The sequence below is a fragment of the Euleptes europaea genome, chromosome 6, assembly GCF_029931775.1.
Source record: "Euleptes europaea isolate rEulEur1 chromosome 6, rEulEur1.hap1, whole genome shotgun sequence".
NCBI lineage: Eukaryota > Metazoa > Chordata > Lepidosauria > Squamata > Sphaerodactylidae > Euleptes > Euleptes europaea.
In genome coordinates, this window is record NC_079317.1 from 108834465 (window position 1) to 108857766 (window position 23302).

Below are 23302 nucleotides of genomic sequence, written 5' to 3' on the forward strand. Positions count from 1 at the left end.
TGTAGGAGCCCCGTGGCGCAGAGTGTTAAGCTGCAGTACTGCAGTCAAAAGCTCTGCTCACAACTGAGTTCGATCCCAACGGAAGTCGGTTTTAGGTAGCCGGCTCAAGGTTGACTCAGCCTTCCATCCTTCCAAGGTCGGTAAAATGAGTACCCAGCTTGCTGGGGGTAAAGGGAAGATGACTGGGGAAGGCATTGGCAAACCACCCTGCAAACAAAGTCTGCCTTGGAAACGTCGAGATGTGACATCACCCCATTGGTCAGGAATGACCCGGTGCTTGCACAGGGGACCTTTACCTTTTAAGCTTCACATGGGTACACTGCTTTTCTGACATGCAGATTACACTGGGCCAGTCTGACCAGCACAGGAGTCTGAGCACCAGCACTGGTATATGCCAGTGTGATACTACCATTATAACCAAATTCAACTTGCCAGCCCTTTCAGCATGTTAACTGGCCCCAACTATAACCTCCTGCTCCTTACCTGTAGGGACTCTTCCATTCATAGCATGTGGCACTAGAAAGAGAGAAGCCGGTAAGGGTAGGCGTGTGGGGAAATTCCACAAGCCTAGGGCCTGAGGGACAAGCTTGTACATTGTCAAGGGCAGTGAAACTCTTGGGGATCCATTACTGCATCGGTCTGGTGTTGCTCAGTCAGAATTGCTCAGTCAGAATAACTCCCCAAATTCAAATCAGCACCTTTGCTCTAGAACTGTGGACCAAAAGAGGCCATCATAGAGAAGTGCTCCAAAGAGAATGAGCATATAGGATGACAGCATTTGCACACTGGTGGTAGGACACAAGCAGCCGACTATCCTCACATGCATATTCATAATCCATGGCCTGAGAGCAGCAGATGGCCTGAGAGAAGCAGCACTGAAGAGCCACATGCTTCTAACAACAATTCTATTTAAAAGGTTGGCATTACAATCTCACTTGATGGTTATGTTAACAAAGAGAGGGAAGAGGCAGCAAACCAACATGGAGAAAGTGGAATGGGATACAGCTATTGACAGGAAGACAAATGGCACAAAGAAAGAAAAGAGAGAGCACAGCTGGGAAAGGGTATGCTCTATTAAAAGTACTGAGGAGTGTTCAGGACTTTCAGTATTGGCATTGGAGAGGTTTTTACAAGATTGTACATGGGTACCCAGAGGCTTCCACACTAGCTGGAAGTGAGAAAATGATGGAATATTCTGTAGATTGAACAGAAATACATCCAGCTTCTGCAAATCCTTTCCTTTTTTACAACTTCCACAAGAAAACTCATGAGGAAGGAAGGTGGCGCAGTCTGCTGAAGGACTCAGGCCTCTTCAGAAGCCTTGAGTTTAGGTCCTCAGCAATTTTACATAGCAGTGCCTAGCAAACCAAAAGGGTGGATAAGTCCTCATGAGGTAGTCTTGCGAGGTCGCAGCCTCTATCCAGGTGCTGGAGGTGGAGAACACACCCACTAAGAGGTATGGGGAGATGGAGTGGGGGGAGAAGCAAGGGGAGACAAAGAGAGCGGAAAGCAACCATGGGTGGTGGGAGTGGGCCAAAAGCAGAGCAAGAAGGGTGGAGAAAGGAAGGACACCAAGAAAGAAAGGAAAGAACACCAAGTAAATTAGCTTTACAGATGCAGGAGGTAGCTATCCCCAAAGAGGCGTGTCAGCCCCTTATGTTACTGTTATTTGTGCACAGGAAAAGACTTATAAATGATTTGGATGAAGGAACAGAGGGGATGATTATTAAATTTGCAGATGATACTAAATTGAGAGGGGTAGCAAATACAGTAGACGACAGAGCCAAAATGCAGGATGATCTTGACAGGCTGGAGAAGTGGGCTAGAACTAATAAAATGCATTTCAACAAAGACAAATGTAAAGTTCTGCATTTAGGTAGGAAAAATCAAATGCATAATTATAGGATTGGGGAGACTTGTTTGAGCAGTAGTGTGTGTGAAAAGGATCTTGGGGTCTTAGTAGACCAAACACTGAACATGAGTCAGCAGTGTGATGCTGTAACTAAAAAGGCAAATGCAGTCTTGGGCTGCATCAACAGAAGTACAGTGTCCAGATCACGCGAAGTGATGGTATCACTTTACTCCGCTCTAGTTAGACCTCACCTAGAGTACTGTGTTCAGTTTTGGGCACTGCAATTTAGGAAAGATGTAGACAAGCTGGAACGTGTCCAGAGAAAGGCAACAAAGATGGTGAGGGGTCTGGAGACCAAGTCCTACGAGGAAAGGTTGAAGGAGCTGGGTATGTTTAGCCTGAAGAGGAGAAGACTGAGAGGGGATATGATAACCATCTTCAAGTACTCGAAGGGCTGTCATATAGAGGATGGTGCCGAGTTGTTTTCTGTTGCCCAAGAAGGTCGGACCAGAACCAATGGGTTGAAATTAAATCAAAAGACTTTCCTGTCTAGACATTAGGAAGAATTTTCTAACAGTTAGAGCGGTTCCTCAGTGGAACAGGCTTCCTCGGGAGGTGGTAAGCTCTCCTTCCCTGGAGGTTTTTAAGAAGAGGTTACATGGCCATCTGTCAGCAATGCTGATTCTGTGACCTTAGGCAGATGATGAGAGGGAAGGCATCTTGGCCATCTTCTGGTCACTAGGTATGGGGGGGAGGTAGTTGTGAATTTCCTGCATTGTGCAGGGGGTTGGACTAGATGACCCTGGTGGTCCCTTCCAACTTTATGATTCTATGACTAATCTATTTTGGTGGGTTTATGGAATTGGTTGAAATAACACTGGCTAAGTCTAAATTGTTCATGTTCCTCTTTAGCCCATTCTCCTCAAGTGTTGATTAGTTGTTATTTTTATGTTTCAGTTTTGATTGTTCAATTTTAGAATGTTTTGATTTTAGATGGTTGTAATCTGCTTTGCAGACCTACAAAGTCAGAGAAAATAAGATGTACGTATATTGACTTTAAAAAATGAAATTTGCTCTAAGCGAGTTCTTCGTTTCCATGCTCATCTAAGCTCTAGGACACAATCGTCCAACATTACGTCAACTAAAGCTTAACTTTGTACATCATCATGCTATGATGAGCAAGGTAAATGAATTACCTTGCTCATCATAGCATGATGATACACAACAGATTAGAAGGATAATATACATTGCCCAGTTCCCTGCTAATATATATTGCCCAGTTCCCAGCATGGTGTAGTGGTTAAGAGCACTGGACTCTGATCTAGAGAACTGGGTTTGATTCCCCACTCCTCCACGTGAGCGGCAGAGGCTAATCTGGTGAACTGGATTTGTTTCCCCACTCCTACACACGAAACCAGCTGGATGACCTTGGGCAAGTTACAGTTCTATTAAGAGCTCTCTCAGCCCCACCTACCTCACAGGGTGTTTATTGGGGGGAGGGGAAAGGAAGGTGATTGTAAGCCGGTTTGAGTCTCCCTTAAGTGGTAGAGAAAGTCGGCATATAAAAACCAACTCTTCTTCTTCTTCTAAATCAAGGGTGGGGAACGTCAGGCCCGGGGGCCCGTTTAAGGCCTGTGAAGTCATTTGGTCTGGCCCTTTGTGGGTCCTGGCAGATCCCTAGCTTAGAAGGATCTAAGACTGGCGATCCGCCCCCTCCCACGGACAGGAATACCCTTTATTCAAGGCGGATGTGAGTTGGTTTTGCTGAGAAAAGGAACCTTTTTCCCCCCCTTGCAGAAGAGTCGTTGGATATTGAGCTGCTAGGACCGCCCAAGAAACTTTGTTAACCCTTTCCCACCCGGGGCGTGGAGAAATGTATTCCCTCTGTACTACAAAAGGGCTGGGGGTGGAAGTGGGGACAATGGAGGGCTTAAAGGGGTCAGGGCCAGAATGTGCGGGGGGGAGGGGCGAGTTTTTAGCCAGTGTGTCCTTATTTCACCCCTGCAGATGGAGGTAGCAGGAGCCAGCTGTAGAATCCGGCCCCGACTGTGCGGAGCAGGAGCAACTCCGGCATGCGGCTGGACGGCTACACCCGGCTGGTGCAACAGACCATCCTGTGCCACCAGGTGGGCGAGTGCACCACCAGGTGGATGCCTGCCTATTTGCCCACGCTGGGGGGGGAGTCATCTGGGGCAGCTGCCTGCTTGGGGCTTGGTTGGCTAATTTTTAAGTTGATAGTTTTGAATGGCCCATGAATTATGTTATAAATATCCAAATGGCCCTTGGCGGAAAAAAGGTTCCCCACTCCTGTTCTAAATGAACCATGCTGGCCCATATTTAACCACAACCATGTTCATCAATATACACTGCAGTCTGCAGCTCAGTGTTTACTGTTATAAATACTACCTACAAAAAGAAACAACAAATGGAAGGAAAAACAAAGGACGGGAGAAATAAAATACCCCATTATTTACAGCCTATTACAACCAGAAGCACAAACCAACTACAGTCTACAATGGCCCACATTACTTTGTGCCAAATTCAGAGAGACGGACCTTTCACCCAGTACATACATACCAAATAAAAACTGTAAGTTCTCCTACCTTGGCCTCAAATGTCTGCAGAAAGGATTCTTCCTTGAAAGGTACCGTTTTCAGACGTTCTGCAAAGGAAGCACCAAGATGACTGAAGTGAATGGGGTTCATACACAGAAGCTCCTTGCCACAGTATCTTGTTCTGACCTTAGCCATGCCATACAAAAAGCTTCCTTGATAACACAGTGCAATCCTTTGCAGAGTCACCCCAATTGGAGTAATTCTTCTTAGGACCGAACTGAAAATGACTTAGGCATGTCTATTTCCATCCAAGAACTTTCCCCGCAAAGGAATGCTTGATGAAAGCACAAAAATTAGTCAGCCGCTCACCTCATGTCAAGCCCGCAAAGGACTAGATCACAGTTCCCAGGCACTGGTTGGGATTCCCCTTGCTACAGATAAATCTGTCAGTAACCACACCAACACAAAGGCATGGCACTACACGAAATCTGCTGCATATAACAAGTCCAGTGTGCCCACAGTATTGAGCCTGGCTCCCAAGACACCAGCACTCAAGCGCCAGTCACCAACTCCCTGAGTGTGGTCTGAGAAACTCTCTCAGCTCAATCTCAAGGCTATATTCTAGGACAACCTACCACGCTGTAAGGAGGTTAAGGCTGCTAAAAGAGTTCATCACGTTACAAAAATCACTTTATTATTAATCTTTCAAGAAGAGAAAATAATTTTGCACCCAGCTGCTGGGCAGTGGCTCTAAAAAGCCAGTGGTCCCATACACGGTCACTGAGGACAACTGAACCACCATTGCATGTACTTCCCTTCTGAGAAAGGAGCGCTCCTTCCTGTGGAGACAGTAAAGGCACAGGTAGCCTTGGGTCATTACTGACCGATGGGGTGATGTCACATCATGACATTTACTAGGCAGACTATGTTTATGGTGAAGTCTGCCATTGCCTTTCCCAGCGCAGGGTATCAATCTCTTGTTGATGTACTTCAGGAACACCTGGCTCCACTCAGGTTTGTCACTTCAGACCAAAACAGAACCAGACTATGAGAAGTCTCTCACACACATGGACTGGCATCATTACTTTAATACTTTCAACTATCAATTACAACACCTTTGTCTAGCAAACTGCAGTGTGCGTGTGTACACAGATTTGCCTGGAGAAAGCAGGTCACGCCTCTTGATCATGGAGAGAAGGATATAAATTTTGCCCCCAAGAATCATTAAGAAAGGAAACTAGGATCTTTACTCAGCTTTCCCTGACCAAAACAAAGAGCAGCAGACACCCTGATGAGGGTACAAGCCTGGTAATCTATAACTGCAAGGAACCTGACACAGGCCCTATGCTTACAAAGTAGTTTATTGATGCTTATCCTATAAAATACTAGATAGCCTCAAAAGGGGAAGCTGGGGATGACCACATAACTCTGTTTGACAGTCAGAAGCTACTTACAGGTCTATACAGACAACAAATGGGAACAACCGCTAGCTCAAGGAGATTGGGAGGGGGCCCAGGCTGCATCAGCTGAGCATCCCTGGGACACTTTCCACACAAATGGGCTAGGGAAGGGAGTATATGTAGCTATATAATAGCTATCCCTCCTGGTTGTGTCGGTGAAGACAGAGTGGCTATGACGACCGCCCACCCCCCACCCCCCAGGAATGGTGTTATCCTGTCTTTCAGGGAACTAAACCCTGATCTCAGCATCACTGGCATAACCCATTCCTACTTGACTGACAAGGACCCATCCATTCTCTGGGCTGTAGCAAGCTAGGAATGACGCCCACCACCACTATAAAACATGCAGTGAACATCCAGGCTCGGCTGAAACGCGAGGAAGGGGAAGTCAAAGGAGCCCACATTTGCTCTTTCACCACATGAGAAAAAACAGCCTGACTCCACTCAGGCTTGACTAGCTGACACCCGCGCCAGCCTCCTGGATCCCAGCCACACACTCAGAGGAAAGGATGGACTTTGGCTGTCCTCCAAGGAATTAAGCTACTGGTCAGTGTCCAGCTTTCTCCATCCTTAGGGCACTGACCCCAAAGCTTCTGGTAACTGGTCTGTAGCAGCTGCACAGATCCAGCTGAGTAATGCCCAAAAGATGAACACACTGTGCCAGGCTGACCAAGGAAGGAAGCAAGTCAGCATCCCAAACCAGTCTGGAGTACAGCTAGCACCCTCCTCACCTCGACTGAGAGCAGCCCCACTCTCCCGGTAGTCTTCAATCTCTGCGTCCTTCTGGAGCAGCAGAGATGCCAACTCTTGCACCTGACTCTGCAGTGCCAGGCTCATCGCCATCAGGGGTCGCACAAGGTGGCGGGATACCTGGTACAGGGCACAGAAGCGAGGGCAAGGGTTAAGCAGCGAGGGTCCGGGGCAAGCAACCATCTCACTCAAACCAGGTTCAAGAATGTCTGAAGAGCCAGTGAAGCCGTGCGCTTTCCCAACCGACAGCACACTGGAGCAGAGGGGGATGTGAGAACTTTGCAAAGGTCTACTGCAGGTGGGGGGGGGAAGCATCTCTGTTATGTACCATCCCAGTTTGACACATGGTCAGGACTATGCTGGTCCTCAGTTTACAGTTGGAGCTTCCTGCCTTTCTGTTGTCTGCCAGCAGAGGTCTCGGCAGCAAGATGATCAACATGCTATTTAAAATATAAGGGATACTACGGAGCTGCAGGTTATCACTGTGATTCAGGCCTGAACATAAGAAGAGCCCTGGCTGGATCAAACCAGTGGTCCATCTAGTCCAGCATCCCGTCTCACACAGTGGCCAACCAGTTCCTCCGAAGGGCCAACAACAGGGCCTAGAGGCTGAGGCCTTCCCCTGATATTGCCGCCTGGCACTAGTACTCAGGTTTACTGCCTCTGAACATGGAGGTTCCCTTCCATCACCATGGCTAGTAGCCACCATGAGACCTATCCCCCTCTTCTCTCCTGTCTCCCAGAAGGCTGCATTAGAAGTATTTATCTATGTAAACTACTGTAGAATCACCACATCTTCAGCACTGCAGCTCAAGGAAAGAAACATATTCAAAGACAAAATTTATCTTTACTGTCAATACCTGCCTTTACCCAGCTGCAGCGCTCTGGATTTCATGCTCAATCCTGGTTATGTCTATTGGCAAGGTATATCTGCTCCAGAAAAAGTTCTAGCGAATCCTATTCCATTTTGAATAGAAAAAAGAAATACACCTTCTTGGAAAGTGAGAAAAAATTCACTTGTGGACCAAGATCCGGCCTTCTACATCCTCCCTGATTATCACAAGCAAGGAAAAAACGCTTTCCCAACAGCATATATTTGTAGAAGCAAACACTAAATGGCACAACACCTGGGACTGCTACAATTCCGTTGATGCATCTAGTGCCAGACTCTGGGCTGGGTAGATGTTTGATTGGACCCTATTTGCCAACAATCATATTCTTATAGTGGGAGTAACTCTGTATAGGATTGCACTGTTAATCTCTTAAACTACATGCTCACTCAGAGCTTTTTCTCAGGATTCCTTGAGGTAAGCTTGCTTGTTTTGTGGAAGGACTAGCTGCTTACCACCCTGGGTGAGCAATGGGATATACCTTATGCTTATATCATACAATTTTCCCAGGCAACTTCCTACACCATGAACCATGACACTAATAGATGGAAATGCAGGGTAGTTTGTGCTGCAATAGCAAAAAGCCCAGCTTATCTAGTGCTTTCACACACACTGAATAATGCACTTTCCATGCACTTTGTAACTGGATTTTACAGTGTGAAGTGCAAAATCCACTTGCAAAAGATCGCTAAAGTGTGTTGAAAGTGCATTATTCAGTGTGTGTGAAAGTGTTTAATAAGCTACTGGTACATACACCAGAGTAAGTCAGAGCCCGGGCTGCACCTGACACTTGAGGGGATAGACAAGATAATGCACATGATCATTAATACCAAAAATGCTAGTGCCTTTTTTAAAGTGACACTAACTCCAGTCTACTCCCTTATCACAAAAAGATCTTCAGGTTTTGCACAGCTGTAACAATCTTTAAGAGGGTATATTTCTCTGAGATGCCAGCAGTAACTGAACTCAGTAAAAACCAACTGCATGTAAGCCAAGAAGGATCAATACCTGGGTATGCAGCGCCCCCTGCTGCATGCATGACAAAACTGTAACCAATCTACCAAAACTACATGTTGAATATTCATCCTTTTATCTGGGCAAAGACAGTCCTTAAGCATTTGAGAGTTGACCTAGACTGCAGTGAACATCTTTAATGACTTCCTCATTACCTGAGGTATTAAGCAAGCAAGCAGACAAAATTAATACAGAACAAAAGAAAGGCAATCAGCAACAGGGAAAGAGCACATGACATTGAGAGGGATCAAAGAAAACTTTAAAAATATGCAATTTCCTATTTACTAATAAATCTTGGTATTTTTTCATGCTGGGAAAAGTTAATAAGAGATTTTTGTCTGGTTAGATAAACCTTTTAGAATTTCTTCTAAAGTGATTACGCACTCAATTAGTAAGAAAGGTCTGGTCTAACAAATTTAAAATTATATTATGTACATGCTCCTAAACTGGGCAATGAAAGAATTTCTACAATATTATATGCAGATGATATGATAATTATTTTATTAACCAAGGTCGGATTAAAAAGAGCATTGTGGGCATTATTTAGATATTGTTCTGAAAATGAAATGTCTATAAATATTGATAAAACCAAAATCATTTGCTTCAGAGCTGTATCTCATCCACTAAATAGCTGGGTGTTAGCAGAATATAAAATTGTACAAATTTGGTCATATAAATATAAATGACAAATTATGTTGGAGATTTCATATTGAATTTTTCTTATTTAAGGCTAAAGGGAGGTTGCAGCAATCATTTTAAAAAATTATGATGGGAGCACAGTATACTCCAGCAGCCCCCACCCCCAACTATTTACCACTAAGATTACTAACCAGCTTCTATATGCAGCTCTGGACTGGGTACTCGGCTACTCCTATCAAACTAATTCAATTCAAGTTCATGAGAACAATTCTTAAGGTGCCTAGATGCGTACCCTCTATGGCCTTTGGATCAGAAAATGGTCTTACATCACTTATAAATTTGGCCTGGCTAGCAGCTTTTTGATTTAGAATCTGACTTTTGTTTATCAGTCATCAGAACAATTTTCTTCACAGTCTAATGAATGATCCTTTTATGCCAACTTGGCTCAACCCAATAGATGAGAAGTTGACTACTTTTGGTCTTTCCCCTCCCTTTTTTAAATCCATGGGGTTATGTAAAGCTAGTTTAGTAATTAATGACCGTATAAAGGATATTGTTTTCCAAGAAACATTGGTTAAAGCGTGCAGTGCGTGCTCACATCTATTAGCTCCAGTGATCCCATATCAATATATGTTATCTATCTATATTAACAGTTCCAAGATATTGCCATGCATTAACGCTGGCTAGATTTAACATGCTACCATCTGCCTTCCTGTCAGGAAGATACAAACATTCCGTCCAATTGTAGATTTTATCCTTCCTCCGTTAATCTGATTGAGACATTGGTTCATGTGTTCTCCCACTGTATAGGCTATGTACAGGCACACTTTGATTTACTGGAACCTCTGTTACCCAATAAGAAAATGTTCTTAGAGCGGAAAACTCTAACAAGCTTATTGGCAGGGGCTGGACCAAGGAACTACTGTTTCTGTGGCGAAGTTTCTGTGTTCTGCAATGAAAATATGAGCTGAGATAACATCCAGTGCATAATGCACTCATAGTCTAACCTTTCAACTATAGGTATTATGTATGCGTAGGAAACAGAGTTCGGAGACAGAGTTCCAACACCAACCGCTTTATTCAACTAACAGGGGAGATGTCAGGCCTGCCATTTACTTTCACTTTCCCGCCAACCAAATTCAAGGACTGTTATGCCTACTGAACTCCGGCAGGATTCAAGGACTGTTTTGCCTACTGTTATGCCTACTGAACTCTGTTTGAAGCTCTGGGAACACTGCTTTGTTTATGATATGTAATCTCTCGCCTTCCAAGTGCTTCTATAATACCAAGTTCCAGCCAGGCAGCCTCATAGCTGTCACCCTTTTCTTTATGCTCTGTTAACCTATTTTGACCAAGTAAACCCAGCTTCTTTGGACCTGACTGTCTCTGATGTGGTTTTTGGTTCAAGTGGGCCAAGGGCTGACATTGTGACAGCTATCACCTTCATTCCTCTGTCAGGCTGGAGCCCAGGAGTGTTCGCCTGCCACTCGGATGGGAGTGAGGAGAGTGCTCTCCGAATGATTCAACAGGGGCTGCCACGTGTGGTTCGCCCCAGACCCGCCGGCTGTGATCCCCGAGTTGCGGGTTCCTGGAAGAACCCTGGAAGACGATCCCAACCTCGTACGGGACGTTGTAGCTGAACTGAACAGGACTAGCACGGAGATTAGTCGTCTGAATGGATTAATACAGACCCAGTGGCGTTCTCTAGTGACTTCTCCTTGGATGTCTGAACTTGAGGATGCTAACGCTTGTTTAGACCTCCAAGCCCTTGATCGGTTGGTGGATGAAGCCCAACTGGCGGAGGAGGATTTACAAATACTAACTGATTTGTTGGATAAACTTATTACTCGTGAGACTCACTCCACAGGTGCCATGGCAGGGGCCCCGCCGGCAGGTTTTTCTTTGGTGCCGAATGCAGCCGACTGTCAAGCAGAGGCGAAACGGATGGCTATCCAAACGGCGCTTCTGTTCGTGGAACTAACGAAGGATACCACGGTAGCCACTCTATCACAATTGTTGTCCCCAACTTTCGGGACTAATGCACCTGCGCTAGCGGTCCAGATTCAACCGCTGTTGGGTGGGGAGTCCGAACCGCTCCTCACCCTCTTGGAAAAAGAACTTCTACTGCTTGTGACTGCAGATGTTGCCCTGAAGCTCGAGGCAGCCCAAGCTCTTGCAGAAAGAGAAGCAGCTGTGGCGGCGGAGGCGGCAGCCAAAGTTCAGGCCGCACGGGAAAGGGAACAGCAGTTGGCGGCGGAACAAGCTTGGGCGGATGTGCGCCCCAAAGACCCCGGTCGAACCGGCCCTTCGTGGGGACCAACGTTTTTCCCGGCTTTTGCCCCGTCCCGCACCACCCAACGTGCGCGGCGCCTCGCAGAACGGCTTCGGGGATCCGACGATTCCGACGAGGAGGACTTATATGGGGACGGCTCCCAATGGGCCACGGGCTTCCGGGCCAGCCGGGCACATCGGACGGGTGGACCTGAGGACGAGGTGCACTTATTGCGGGCTCAAAACCGGGAGTTATACGATCGTGTAGACCGACTCCAGGGTCAAATGGAACGTTTGTTCCAGGAAAACGAACGATTACAGCGGGCGCTGGTGACTTCAGCGCAACCCATTCTTCCTGGTCCCGCCGCACCCGCTCACCCACCAGTTCAGCCGGGTGTGCCAGCTCAACCACCAGCTAATCTCCCCGTTCACTGGTCCCCGGAGTGCCAGTCGCACCAGTTCCCGGGGCACCCGTACAGCCGGGACAACCCATGCCCGGTCCATGGAAGCAACCCCGGTTGAAAACGACCTACGATGGCTCACTCGAGACTCTACCTTGTTTCCTACATCAAGTGGACAGTTACATGCGGGAACAAGGGCAATTCTTCCCCACAGAGGATAGCCGGGTTCGTTTCGTAGCTTCTCTATTGACGGGGAAAGCAGCTGACTGGATGGTCCTCCAATTTGACACTCGATCTCGTTCTATCCGCTCCCTTAACAATTTTATGACTGCCTTGCGGAGACGGTTTGAGGACCCCTTTATGGGAGAACGAGCAAAAGCAGAACTTCTACAACTCAGGCAGGGCTCTTCCCCAGTCCGAGAGTTTGCAGATGAATTCCAGAGACTAGCCAGTAGAATTGTAGACTGGCCAGAAGCCACCCTAATCCACTACTTCAGGGAAGCCTTACACCCTGACATTTTGAACTGGTCGTATATGCAGGGCGATCCTGACACCCTCGAAGATTGGATTTTACTGGCTGAAGAAGTTGAAAGCCGCCGGCGTTTCATTTCCCTGGTCCGGCAACGAAACAAGGACAAGACCGCCCAGAAACCCCCGTCCAAAGCACCAATCCCCAGCCTGCGGAAACCAACGCGACCGTCTCAGGATCACGAAACAAGGTTCCAGAGGGGGGCTTGCCTCGTATGCGGGGAATTGGGCCACTTTGCAGCGACTTGTCCTCAACGACCGGAGACCACTCGCCCCAGCATGCCACCCCGAGGTCGAGGAAGACCTCAACGCAGAGGCACCGCGGCCACCCGCAGCGCCGGGACGACCCACACCCTCTGCACTTCACGTTGAGGAATCGGCTAACCTTTCTGCACCAGGCGACCCCGCAGGGTCCCGGATTACAAGTGCCCCAATGGGGGACAACTCTCCTTCTTCTGATGAGGATCAATGGAATTCTCCAGCTCTAAACCTGGAAACCCCTCTTGATCTGTCAAAAAACGGATTCGGTCTGTGGTGAGTGGAGCGTCTCCACAGACCCCTGCAGAATCTCCTGCTAAACCCAAAGCTCCCGTCAAGGTGAGTGAAGTGGAAACCACTGTTTATGTAGATGCAGTGTTGCAACACTATAAAGGGGGTCCCCAACTGCCTGTCAAGGCACTTATTGACTCTGGCTGCGGTCGCACTTTAATTAGTGAAGCCACGTTTGCAGCCCTCAAAGTCAAGCCTGAGACGTATCCACCCTGTCTTCCATGTCAGCCTCCTTAAACCTCATGTTGCCTCTTCGGACTGGCACCCAGAGCCACCTCCCGAGCAGCCCGTGATGGTGGGGGGGGAGGAGCATTTTGAAGTATCAAAAATCCTAGATTCACGTATACAGCATGGATCCCTGCAGTACTTAATTCGCTGGAAGCACTTCCCCCCTGCCTACGATGAGTGGGTGCGTGCACAGGATGTCTCTGCCCCGTCCTTAGTGACTGCCTTCCACACTGCCTACCCGGATAGACCGTCCCCCTTGCAAGACGGGAGGGGGCCTTAAGGGGGGCAGGATGTCAGGCCTGCCATTTACTTTCACTTTCCCGCCAACCAAATTCAAGGACTGTTATGCCTACTGAACTCCGGAAGGATTCAAGGACTGTTATGCCTACTGTTATGCCTACTGAACTCTGAAGCTCTGGGAACACTGCTTTGTTTATGATATGTAATCTCTCGCCTTCCAAGTGCTTCTATAATACCAAGTTCCAGCCAGGCAGCCTCATAGCTGTCACCCTTTTCTTTATGCTCTGTTAACCTATTTTGACCAAGTAAAACCAGCTTCTTTGGACCTGACTGTCTCTGATGTGGTTTTTGGTTCAAGTGGGCCAAGGGCTGACAGGAGAGGGGGAAAAGCTGGCTAACTGCACAACAACACAACTTATATACCAATTCCCAACCACCCGGAGCCACAACTGCAAGTCCGTGGTTGGATGGCCCAAAGTCTACAGTCCAGTAGGAAGAACAAACACCGGAGCCTGGAGTAGGGCCTCAAGCTCAACACAGCTCAGCCCAGCCGAGTTCAACAGTTCAGCAGTTCAACAGTTCGCATCCACCTTCCACCAACTAAATACATGACAATAGGTATTTTAAGACAAGTGATGTATAGAAAGGTTTTATGCAGTTAATTTTGTATTTGTGTTTTCATCTGTTTTACTCAGCGTCTAAATGGCCTGAGGGCTGTAATTAAGAGCGTGTGTTATAGAGCTATTAAATTAGCTGATCTCAAGGAATGAACTTTAACTGGTAAGGAAACATTAATTTTAGAATAATTTCTCCCAGACAATTATAGTTTAAAAGCACTAGTTTGGTTCCAGCAAAGGAATTTACATTTGGATAATCCTATCTTAAAAACTTTTTGAATGGTGTAAGGTGAAATCTTTATTGACTTTCTGGACTTTCTCCATTGGTTGTGCTGAACATCACTTATGCACTTTCTCATTGCCAGAGGCATTAAGCAGACAGGCAACCAAAATTAATGCAGAACAAAAGGCAGGCAATCTGAACTAGGAAAAGAGCGCGTGCATCAAGAGAGATCAAAGTGAACTTAAAAAACGTGCTATTTCCAAGCCTGAATGTAGTGTCAAGGTGCTCAGAAAATCACCCATAATTGGTACTGAGTTAGCAAATCCAGTGCATCTGCCAATCAGTTGACACATACAGTTCCAACAATGACTAGGAAGGGAACAGTCAGCTTTCAGATCTTAGCTGATAGCTAGGGCTGCTTTCATTATCCATATGTCTGGCTGGCTTATGTTTAGAACACTATACGCCCCAGGTAGACTCAACCAAACATCCTATCTTCTGTCAACTAAACACAATGACTATCCATGGCCTGAGAAATTTAGAAAACAAGCTGTAATGCCAATGAAGCATCAAACTTCCCCTCCTCCCTGCTCCAGCATCTTTGCTCAACTCACCATCTCAACAGGTGCCGCTGAGCAGTAGAAATCCCAGTAGAAAGGCAGCCCTGAGAGCTCACTCTTCACATGAAGAGTCAGTGTGCTCGGGCTGAGCTGGCAGGAGAAGGACGTGGAACAGGTCGGCTGCCCTTCCAAAAGGGGACACACTAGACTGCGCAGGCAGTTCAAGAAGGAGGATACATGAGCTGTCAGTCGCTTATTTAGATCCTGGAAAAGGCAAAAATCAGATAGCATTGGCAGGGAGCAATAACTCCAGCATGGTGCAGTGGTTAAGAGAGGTGGACGCTAATCTGGAGAACTAGGTTTGACTCCCCACTCCTCCACATGAGCGGCGGACTCTAATCTGGTGAGCTGGGTTGGTTTCCCCACTCCTCCACATGAAGCCAGCTGGGTGACCTCGGGCTGGTCACAGTTCTCTCAGAACTCTCACAGCTCCACCTACCTCACCAGGTGTCTGTTGTGAGGAGGGGAAGAGAAGGTGATTGTAAGCTGCTTTGAGACTCCTTAAAGGTAGAGAAAAGTGGGGTATAAAAACCAACTCTTATTCTTCCCTCCCTCCCAAAGACTGAGTAATGTATGTGCACTATTCACTGGATCCTAGAAAGCACACTAAAGATATTCTGGCAAGACTTCTGCACATTTTTGTTAACATACATTCATGTCCAATTAATTAATTTAAATTGACATCCCTAGGATAAATAATCATTTATTAAAAGACAACAATAGTATCTGTACAGATTACATACGTTCTCAAATGGTATGCTTTTGTTGAGAGGATTTTCCAAGCACTTAAAGTACAATGCTGTATACCTGGGAACGAGCCTTGATTACTTACCGTGAAGGCTCCTTCTGCTCTGAGATACGAAGGGCATCTATGATTGGGTGTTTCGGCTTCGCTTGCTTCGGGAGGCAGGACCTTTAAACTTTCACTCCCACTTCCTGTCTCCTGGGAAACACCCCCTTCTTCTCCAGTTCAAAACTTTCCGAGAAATTAATGGGCTCATATGTAAGTCCCCCAGGAAGGAAGGAACTCAGAAAGAAACAGATTATGAACAACAAGGAATAACAGTATATATAGGTATGAGTTATGGACTAACAAGATAACGAAAGGCAGAGAAGGGAGAAACAGAACTAACGAGTACTGTCTAACATCAGAATAATCCCCCTTAATAGCACTAACTGATCCAGGACGTCTGGGCGGGGAGATGCCCTTCGTATCTCAGAGCAGAAGGAGCCTTCACGGTAAGTAATCAAGGCTCGTTCTCGCTCTGAGAGAGAAGGGCATCTATGATTGGGACATACCAGAGCTGTCCCCTATAGGGTGGGATTAGACGTCCTGTAATACGCTCTGGAGGACCCGCCTGCCAAAGGCGGCATCCGCCGAAGCGTATAGGTTCAATTTATAGTGCCTAACGAATGTGGAGGCGGAAGACGTTGCGGCCCTGCATATTTCCTCCAAGGGGGCCAGGCGGTCAAAGGCCGTAGAGGTGGCCACACTCCTGACTGAATGGGCCGTGATTCCAGGTGGAACTGCTAGGTTACTGTGTGTGTATGCCTGAGATATACATTTCATGATGGTTCTGCTAACCGCCGCCCGTGACATGGCTTTTCCTTTGTTGGGTGGGGCGAGATTGATAAAGAGGGCATCTGAAGTCCTACAAGGGCCTGTGCGCCTAATGTAAATTCGCAGAGCCCGTCTCAAATCTAGGGAATGCCATTCTTTTTCCTTTAATGTTTTGGGATGAGGACAAAAGGAGGGCAACACTATTTCCTGTTCCCTGTGAAATCTAGAATTAATTTTTGGGCAAAAGGATGGGTCTGGTCTCAAAACTACCTTATCTGTATGGAAGGTACACAGACCTGGTCTGATCGACAGGGCGCTAAGTTCTGAAACCCTTCATGCTGAGGTGACAGCTGTCAAAAATAGTGTTTTCATGCGGAGCCAAGTAAGCTCCACTTGGCGAAGGGGTTCAAATGGAGGTTTGGTTAATGCTGTTAAGACCGTATGTAAACTCCATGTCGGAAACCTATGGATGACGGGTGGGGAGATTAAGGCCTGGACATGAGGATGCTTGGCAATCGGAAACCCTGAGACCTTGGGAACTATGGTGGCAATGGCGGCCAACTGCCAGCAGAGTGTGGAAACCTTCAGTCCCTGCTTACGCCCGTCCTGTAGAAAGGCCAGAATGTTTGAGACACGTGGTTTTAGAGGGTTGATGCGTTTGCGTCGGCTCCACCTCGCAAAGGCTTTCCAAGAGGAGTTATATATTCTAATAGTCGAAGGTCTCCGAGACGCTAAGATGGTTTCTGTAATCTCTGGAGAGTAGCCTAGGCTTAGGAACCTGTCCCTTTCAATGCCCAGGCAGTCAGCTTGTACCATCCTGGGTTGGGGTGAAGCATCAGACCTTGATGTACAAGATCTTCCCTGTCTGGTAGTCTCCATGTTTCCTGGGTGGACAGTTCCCTCAGGACTGGGAACCACGGTTGTCGAGGCCAATAGGGAGCCACCAGGATCACCGATGCCTGTAGGCCCCGTATGCGACGCAACACCCGAGGTATCAAGGGTAACGGGGGGAAGGTATAGAGAAGCTCTCTGGGCCATGGAGCCACTAGTGCATCGGTCTGTTCCACTCCGCTCTGCTGGTACCTGGAGTAGAACCTGGAGAGTTGATGGTTTCCCTGTGTCGCGAACAGATCTCTTTGGAAGACCAAATCGCAGGGACATCTGGCGGAACACTTCTTGGTGGAGAGACCACTCTGCTTTGTTCAGGGTTTCCCTGCTGAGCCAGTCAGCCTGCACATTCAAGATCCCTTGAATGTGTTCTGCTGCGATGGAGGACAGATTGGCTTCGGCCCATAGCATCAATCGTCTGGCTTCCCTGCTGAGTACCGCAGAGCGGGACCCCCCCGTTTGTTGATGTGAGCCTTTGTGGCCACATTGTCTGTCGTGACTAGGAGGTCCACACCCCGGATCTGGGACTGAAAGAATTTCAGGACGGCTCTTGTCTCGAGGACATTTATATGAAGTTTTCTTTCTCTGGAGTTCCATACTCCCTGAGCCAGCCGACCCAGGAGAGTGGCTCCCCATCCCGAGAGGCAGGCATCGGTAAAAATCTCCGTCGGTGTGGGCCTGATGAAAGGTAGTCCCCTGGATAGGTTGTTGGAATCCGACCACCAGATGAGGCTGGACTTCACTTGTTCCGGAATGACTAGGAGTCTGTCTCGCTTCCGCGTGATATCCTTTTGGTAAGTGTTGAGGAAACCCTGAAGGGGTCTCGCATGCAGTCGGGCCCACTGCACAGATGGGATGCAGGCTATTATCATGCCTTGTAATTTGGCCAACCGCATTAGTCGAGATGACTTGGCAGCGATCGCTTTTCTGGAGATGGAGCATATTTTGCAGATCTTGTCCTCTGGTACGATGAGCAGGTTGGTGGAGGCGTTGATGTAGATGCCTAGATGTCGGATGTGCTGTGAAGGTGTCAGCTGACTCTTTTCGAAGTTGGTCAGGAAACTATGGTCTGCAAGCATCTGCAGCACAATAGTTGTGTGGTCTTGGCTCTGCCGTTGTGATGAAGCACAAATCAGGAGGTCTAAGTAGGAGTGGAGTCTTATGCCCCTCTCGTGTGCTAGCATCACCAACATTATCGTCACTTTGGAGAACACTCGTGGTGCGGAGGTAAGACCAAAGGTGAGGGCTGTGAACTGGTAATGTAGATGGTGAAACTGGAAATGCAAAAACCTGCGGTGTGAAGGATGAATCGGGATATGGAGATATGCTTCCCTGAGATCCACTGAAGTGAGGAAGTCTCCCGGTCTGAGGGCCTCTGAGATCGACTTCAAGGTCTCCATGCAGAACTTTTTCCGATAGACGAATTTGTTTAGAAGTTTCAAATCGAGAATGGCTCGCCAATTGCCGTCTCTTTTTGGCACCGTAAAGAAGATAGAGTAGACTCCGGATCGTCTCTCCAACAGAGGGACTTCTTCTATGGCATGTATGTCCACGAGGTGATGAATGGCAGCCAACGTTCTGAGTCGTTTTTCCTTGTTCATGGGACGTGGGGAAGGCACCACACGGTCTGGAGAGGTTCGGAAAAATTCTGTTTGTTAGCCCAGTGACACTACTTTCATTACCCAGGGGTCTGGATGGGAGGAGGACCATTGTTCCTGGAAAAATTTGAGCCTGCCCCCCACAGGCGGCAGGAGGGCGTCATTGTTTGGGTTGACGTGGGGTTTTGTCCCCTCTATCTGCCTGGGAATTGGCGAAGCAGGAGGACCTGGAGAAGCGACCTCCCCTGCGAAAGGACCCACGATGTGAGTTCCACTGGCCTCTTCTATTGTCTGGTCTGTAACGCGACAGGGTATGAAAGGACCGAAAGGGGGTCTGGTTGTGATATTTGTAGTCCCTGCTTAGGCTTTTGGGGAGGGCCTTCTTTTTATCTTTGGTTTCAACCAAGATAGAATCCAATGATTCCCCAAACAACTTGTTGCCCTGATATGGGTAGCCCATCAGCACTATTTTGGACCGGTTCCCAACCTGCCAGGGGCAGATCCACATGGCTCTCCTAGCGGCCACCGTAGTGGCCATGGCTCTGGCAGAGAGAACCATGGTATCCAATGAGGAGTCGGCCAAGCAGGAGACCGCTTTAAGAATTCTTGAAACCCCCTCTAGGGCGTTCCTATCGTCTTCAGGTATAAGCTGGCCCAACTTCCTGACCCACACTATTGCAACCCTAGAGACTAAGGCTGAAGTGATGGAAGCGCTGAGGCTTCATGGGAACGCTTACAGGCTAGATCAACCTTGTGATCCACAGGGTCTCTAATCATTACCTGGCCCTCTTCTGTTGCCAGGTCTGCAGATAGCAGGACTGAGACAGGGGATTCTACTGTGGGGACCCGAAGCAGGTCGGCTGAGGCAGTTGCCAAGTTGTAAAACGTTTTGAACATCTGAGGGGCTCGCTTCCCCCCCCCCCCCATAGGCTTGGCCCATTCGGCTTTAACTAGTCCAGTGAAGTAATCTGGAACAGGGATGAAATTAGAAGGGGAATCATTCATATGAAAAAATTCCCTGGACCCTTTTCTCTTTTCAGTAGAGGGGATTGCGGCCTCCTCGGATAGATCTAAGGCAGCCAGCGTTTTAGCCAATAGTGAAGGAAAATCATCTGCATTAAAAATTCTGTTTTGTTTGTTCTCTGTACTCCCTTCCTCTCTCTCCCTTTCCTCATCATCTGAGGAAAAGGGGGAGGTATCGGGCTCCCTGCGGCCAGAGACGGAAACGGAGTGAGCCTTCAGATTAGCCTTTGAAAGGCGTTCTTTGCTCTTTTTACTTTTGGCGCACGATTCCGCGCCCCTTCGGTGGCAAGGCGGCGAAGGTTCCCGCGAAGTAGATGGACGGCGGGAAGGGGTCGGGGAGGACAAACTGACCATTCTCAGACCCTCAGCGAAGGAATCCCTCACTAAAGCAGCCAGCTCCGCCCTTAAGAGTTCCAGTCCCCCCGCTCCCATAGGAACCGGGGGTGTAGGTACGTTACCGACGGAGGCTTCTGCTGCTGGCCCCGGCAAGGTTGAAGCGGCGCTGTCTCTTTGAGTCGAAGCGGCAGCAGCCACTGTGTGCTCCGCACCGCGGCTTAGAGATGGAACGGACGTGGCCGTTGTGTGCTTTTACAGGGGCTGGGAACGGAGTGCTCGGTGCCGCTGTGTGTCCCTGAGCGCCTTGGAGCTGTAGCGGGCATGCACTCATTTTCAGTACCTTCGGGGACTTGTGGACATGGGGGGCATTGAGGAGGCGTTTCGCCGCTTTCCCGTGCGCCGACCCAGTTTTCTTTTTTCTAGACGCGACTTTATTTTTGCTCTTAGCGTCTGATAAATAGCTACAGGAGGGCTGGTCCCCTTCTGCTGCCGGTCTAAGTAGAGAGGGATCCAGATCGCCCTGGATGATGTAATGGTCGGGGCGACCCTCCGCCATTTTGCTTTGGCGGGAACTCACTACTCGACCGCAAACCTCTAGCGATCCCTTAACCAGAGGTGAAGAGAGCCAAAAAAGGGTTAGATTAAGATAGAATAGATAGATAAGATTAGAATTATGTAGATAAGAAATAGCCTTTAGATAAGTGAATAACCTTTCCTATAGAAGCTGCAGAGAGCTGAACAAACACGCTCTCCCGATAAGCAAGGCAGGAAAGAACTGGAGAAGAAGGGGGCGTTTCCCAGGAGACAGGAAGTGGGAGTGAAAGTTTTAAGGCCCTGCCTCCCGAAGCAAGCGAAGCCGAAACACCCGATCATAGATGCCCTTCTCTCTCAGAGCGAGAATATGCAATACTTTCTTTGGCAAGCTCAATCGCTTCTCTAACTATTGTTGTTTCAACTAATAGGACAGCTGCTGAGGTAGGTGGGCAGCCCAATCCTGGGGTAGATCTGTCATAGCTGGGAGTGGTGCAGCCATGCCCCCCTCCTCAGAGGCTTCCTGGCTGCAAAAAAGGAAAATAAATGCAGGGGGGGGAATGGGCCCATTGAATTCGGCGAGGCTGCGCAACCAAAAAAGGTGTCATAGCAACGTCGCCGCATGAGGGGGCGTTCCCAGGGCAAAAGGGGTTGTGAAGGTGCCGAAAGGCAGCTCCGCCCCCAGGAACACCTCCCAGGATGCTGGCATGGGGAATTGTGCTGCTGGAATGCTGCCAGAAGGCAGTGCAAGAGCCTGAGCCCCACACCACTGCGTCGTGTCCCGGTGCCGGCGTGGATGCCACCCGCAAAGGCATAAGTGACCCTTATCCCAGGTTGAATGGGCCCTTATGCCACTGTGGGGCCACACCGGCACCTATGGAGTTTTGACACACACCCCTTTTAGGATTGCAGCCATAGTCATGTACATATTTTGCAACCAATACCTTTGACCTCACCTTTGATGTCAAATACTCACCTTTGACCTCTGTTGTATGATCTGAGTGTCTGTTTTTTCATACCACATATTGCTGAGGTCGCAAAGGAGCAAGGCATAGCCAGCATCTTCAAAATAAGCCTTGGCCATCAGCGGGGTCTCCACGAAGCAAACAGAAGCCCAGGGCTGCAGAAGCAGCCGGGTTTCCATGTCCTCAGCATTCTCCATCCCTGTAACAGTGATTAAATTCACTCTCACATGATTGATTTAAACTAAACTCGTTCCTACAAAATCAGTGAACTGCAAACACAGAGCCCAAAAGCATGTGCTATACCACCAAGGGAGTATCTTTTGAAATGAGATCAGGATTTTTATGCAACAGTCTTTATTCGAATAGTTGAAGTTGGCACCAAGATATCATTCTAAAAAGCCTCATAGAATCATAAAGTTGGAAGGGACCACCAGGGCCATCAAGTCCAACCCCCTGCACAATGCAGGAAATGCACAACTACCTCCCCCCTCCACACCCCTAGTGACCAGAAGATGGCCAAGATGCCCTCCCTCTCATCATCTGCCTAAGGTCACAGAATCAGCATTGCTGACAGATGGCCATCTAACCTCTTAAAAACCTCCAGGGAAGGAGAGCTTACCTGTTCCACTGAGGAACTGCTCTGTTAGAAAATTCTTCCTAATGTCTAGACGGAAACTCTTTTGATTTAATTTCAACCTGTTGGTTCTGGTCCGACCTCCTTGAGCAACAGAAAACAACTCGGCACCCTCCTCTATATGACAGCCTTTCAAGTACTTGAACATGGTTATCATACCCCCTCTCAGTCTTCTCCTCTTCAGACTAAACATACTCAGCTCCTTCAACCTTCCCTCATAGGACTTGATCTCCAGACCCCTCACCATCTTTGTTGCCCTTCTCTGGACATGTTCCAGATTGTCTACATCTTTCTTAAATTGTGCCCAAAACTGAACACAGTACTCTAGGTGAGGTCTAACCAGAGCAGAGGAAAGCGATACCATCACTTCGCGTGATCTGGACTCTATACTTCTGTTGATGCAGCCCAAGACTGCGTTTGCCTTTTTAGTTACAGCATCACACTGCTGACTCATGTTCAGTGTTTGGTCTACTAAGACCCCAAGATCCTTTTCACACACACTACTGCTCAAACAAGTCTCCCCCATCCTATAGTTATGCATTTGATTTTTCCTACCTAAATGCAGAACTTTACATTTGTCTTTGTTGAAGTGCATTTTATTAGTTCTAGCCCCCTTCTCAAGCCTGTCAAGCTCATACTGCATCTTGGCTCTGTCTTCTACCATATTTGCTACCCCTCCCAATTTAGTATCATCTGCAAATTTAATGAGCATCCCCTCTATTCCTTCATCCAAATCATTTATAAAGATGTTGAACAACACAGGGCCCAGCACAGATCCCTGAGGAACTCCACTAGTCACTTCTCTCCAAGTGGACGAGGAACCATTAACTAGCACTCTTTGGGTACGATCTGTCAACCAGTTGCAGATCCATCTAACAATAATAGGATCTAACCCACATTTTCCCAATTTGTCAACTAGAATACTATGT

The 23302-nt window shown here is 47.9% G+C and overlaps 1 protein-coding gene across 1 annotated transcript in view; it reads right to left on the reverse strand.

The window, feature by feature from the left end:
* LOC130479655 (indian hedgehog protein-like) overlaps positions 1-21854 on the reverse strand; it is a 291094-nt gene extending 269240 nt beyond the window's left edge. Inside the window, exons 1-4 of the mRNA XM_056852048.1 lie at positions 21751-21854; positions 14832-15041; positions 6599-6737; positions 4456-4514 (exon numbers count right to left, since the gene is read on the reverse strand). Of these exons, the coding sequence (XP_056708026.1) occupies positions 4456-4514; positions 6599-6737; positions 14832-15041; positions 21751-21798 (456 nt within the window). The 5' untranslated portion in view covers positions 21799-21854. The remainder of the gene's footprint in view (positions 1-4455; positions 4515-6598; positions 6738-14831; positions 15042-21750) is intronic.
* Between the last annotated feature and the right edge of the window lie 1448 nt (positions 21855-23302).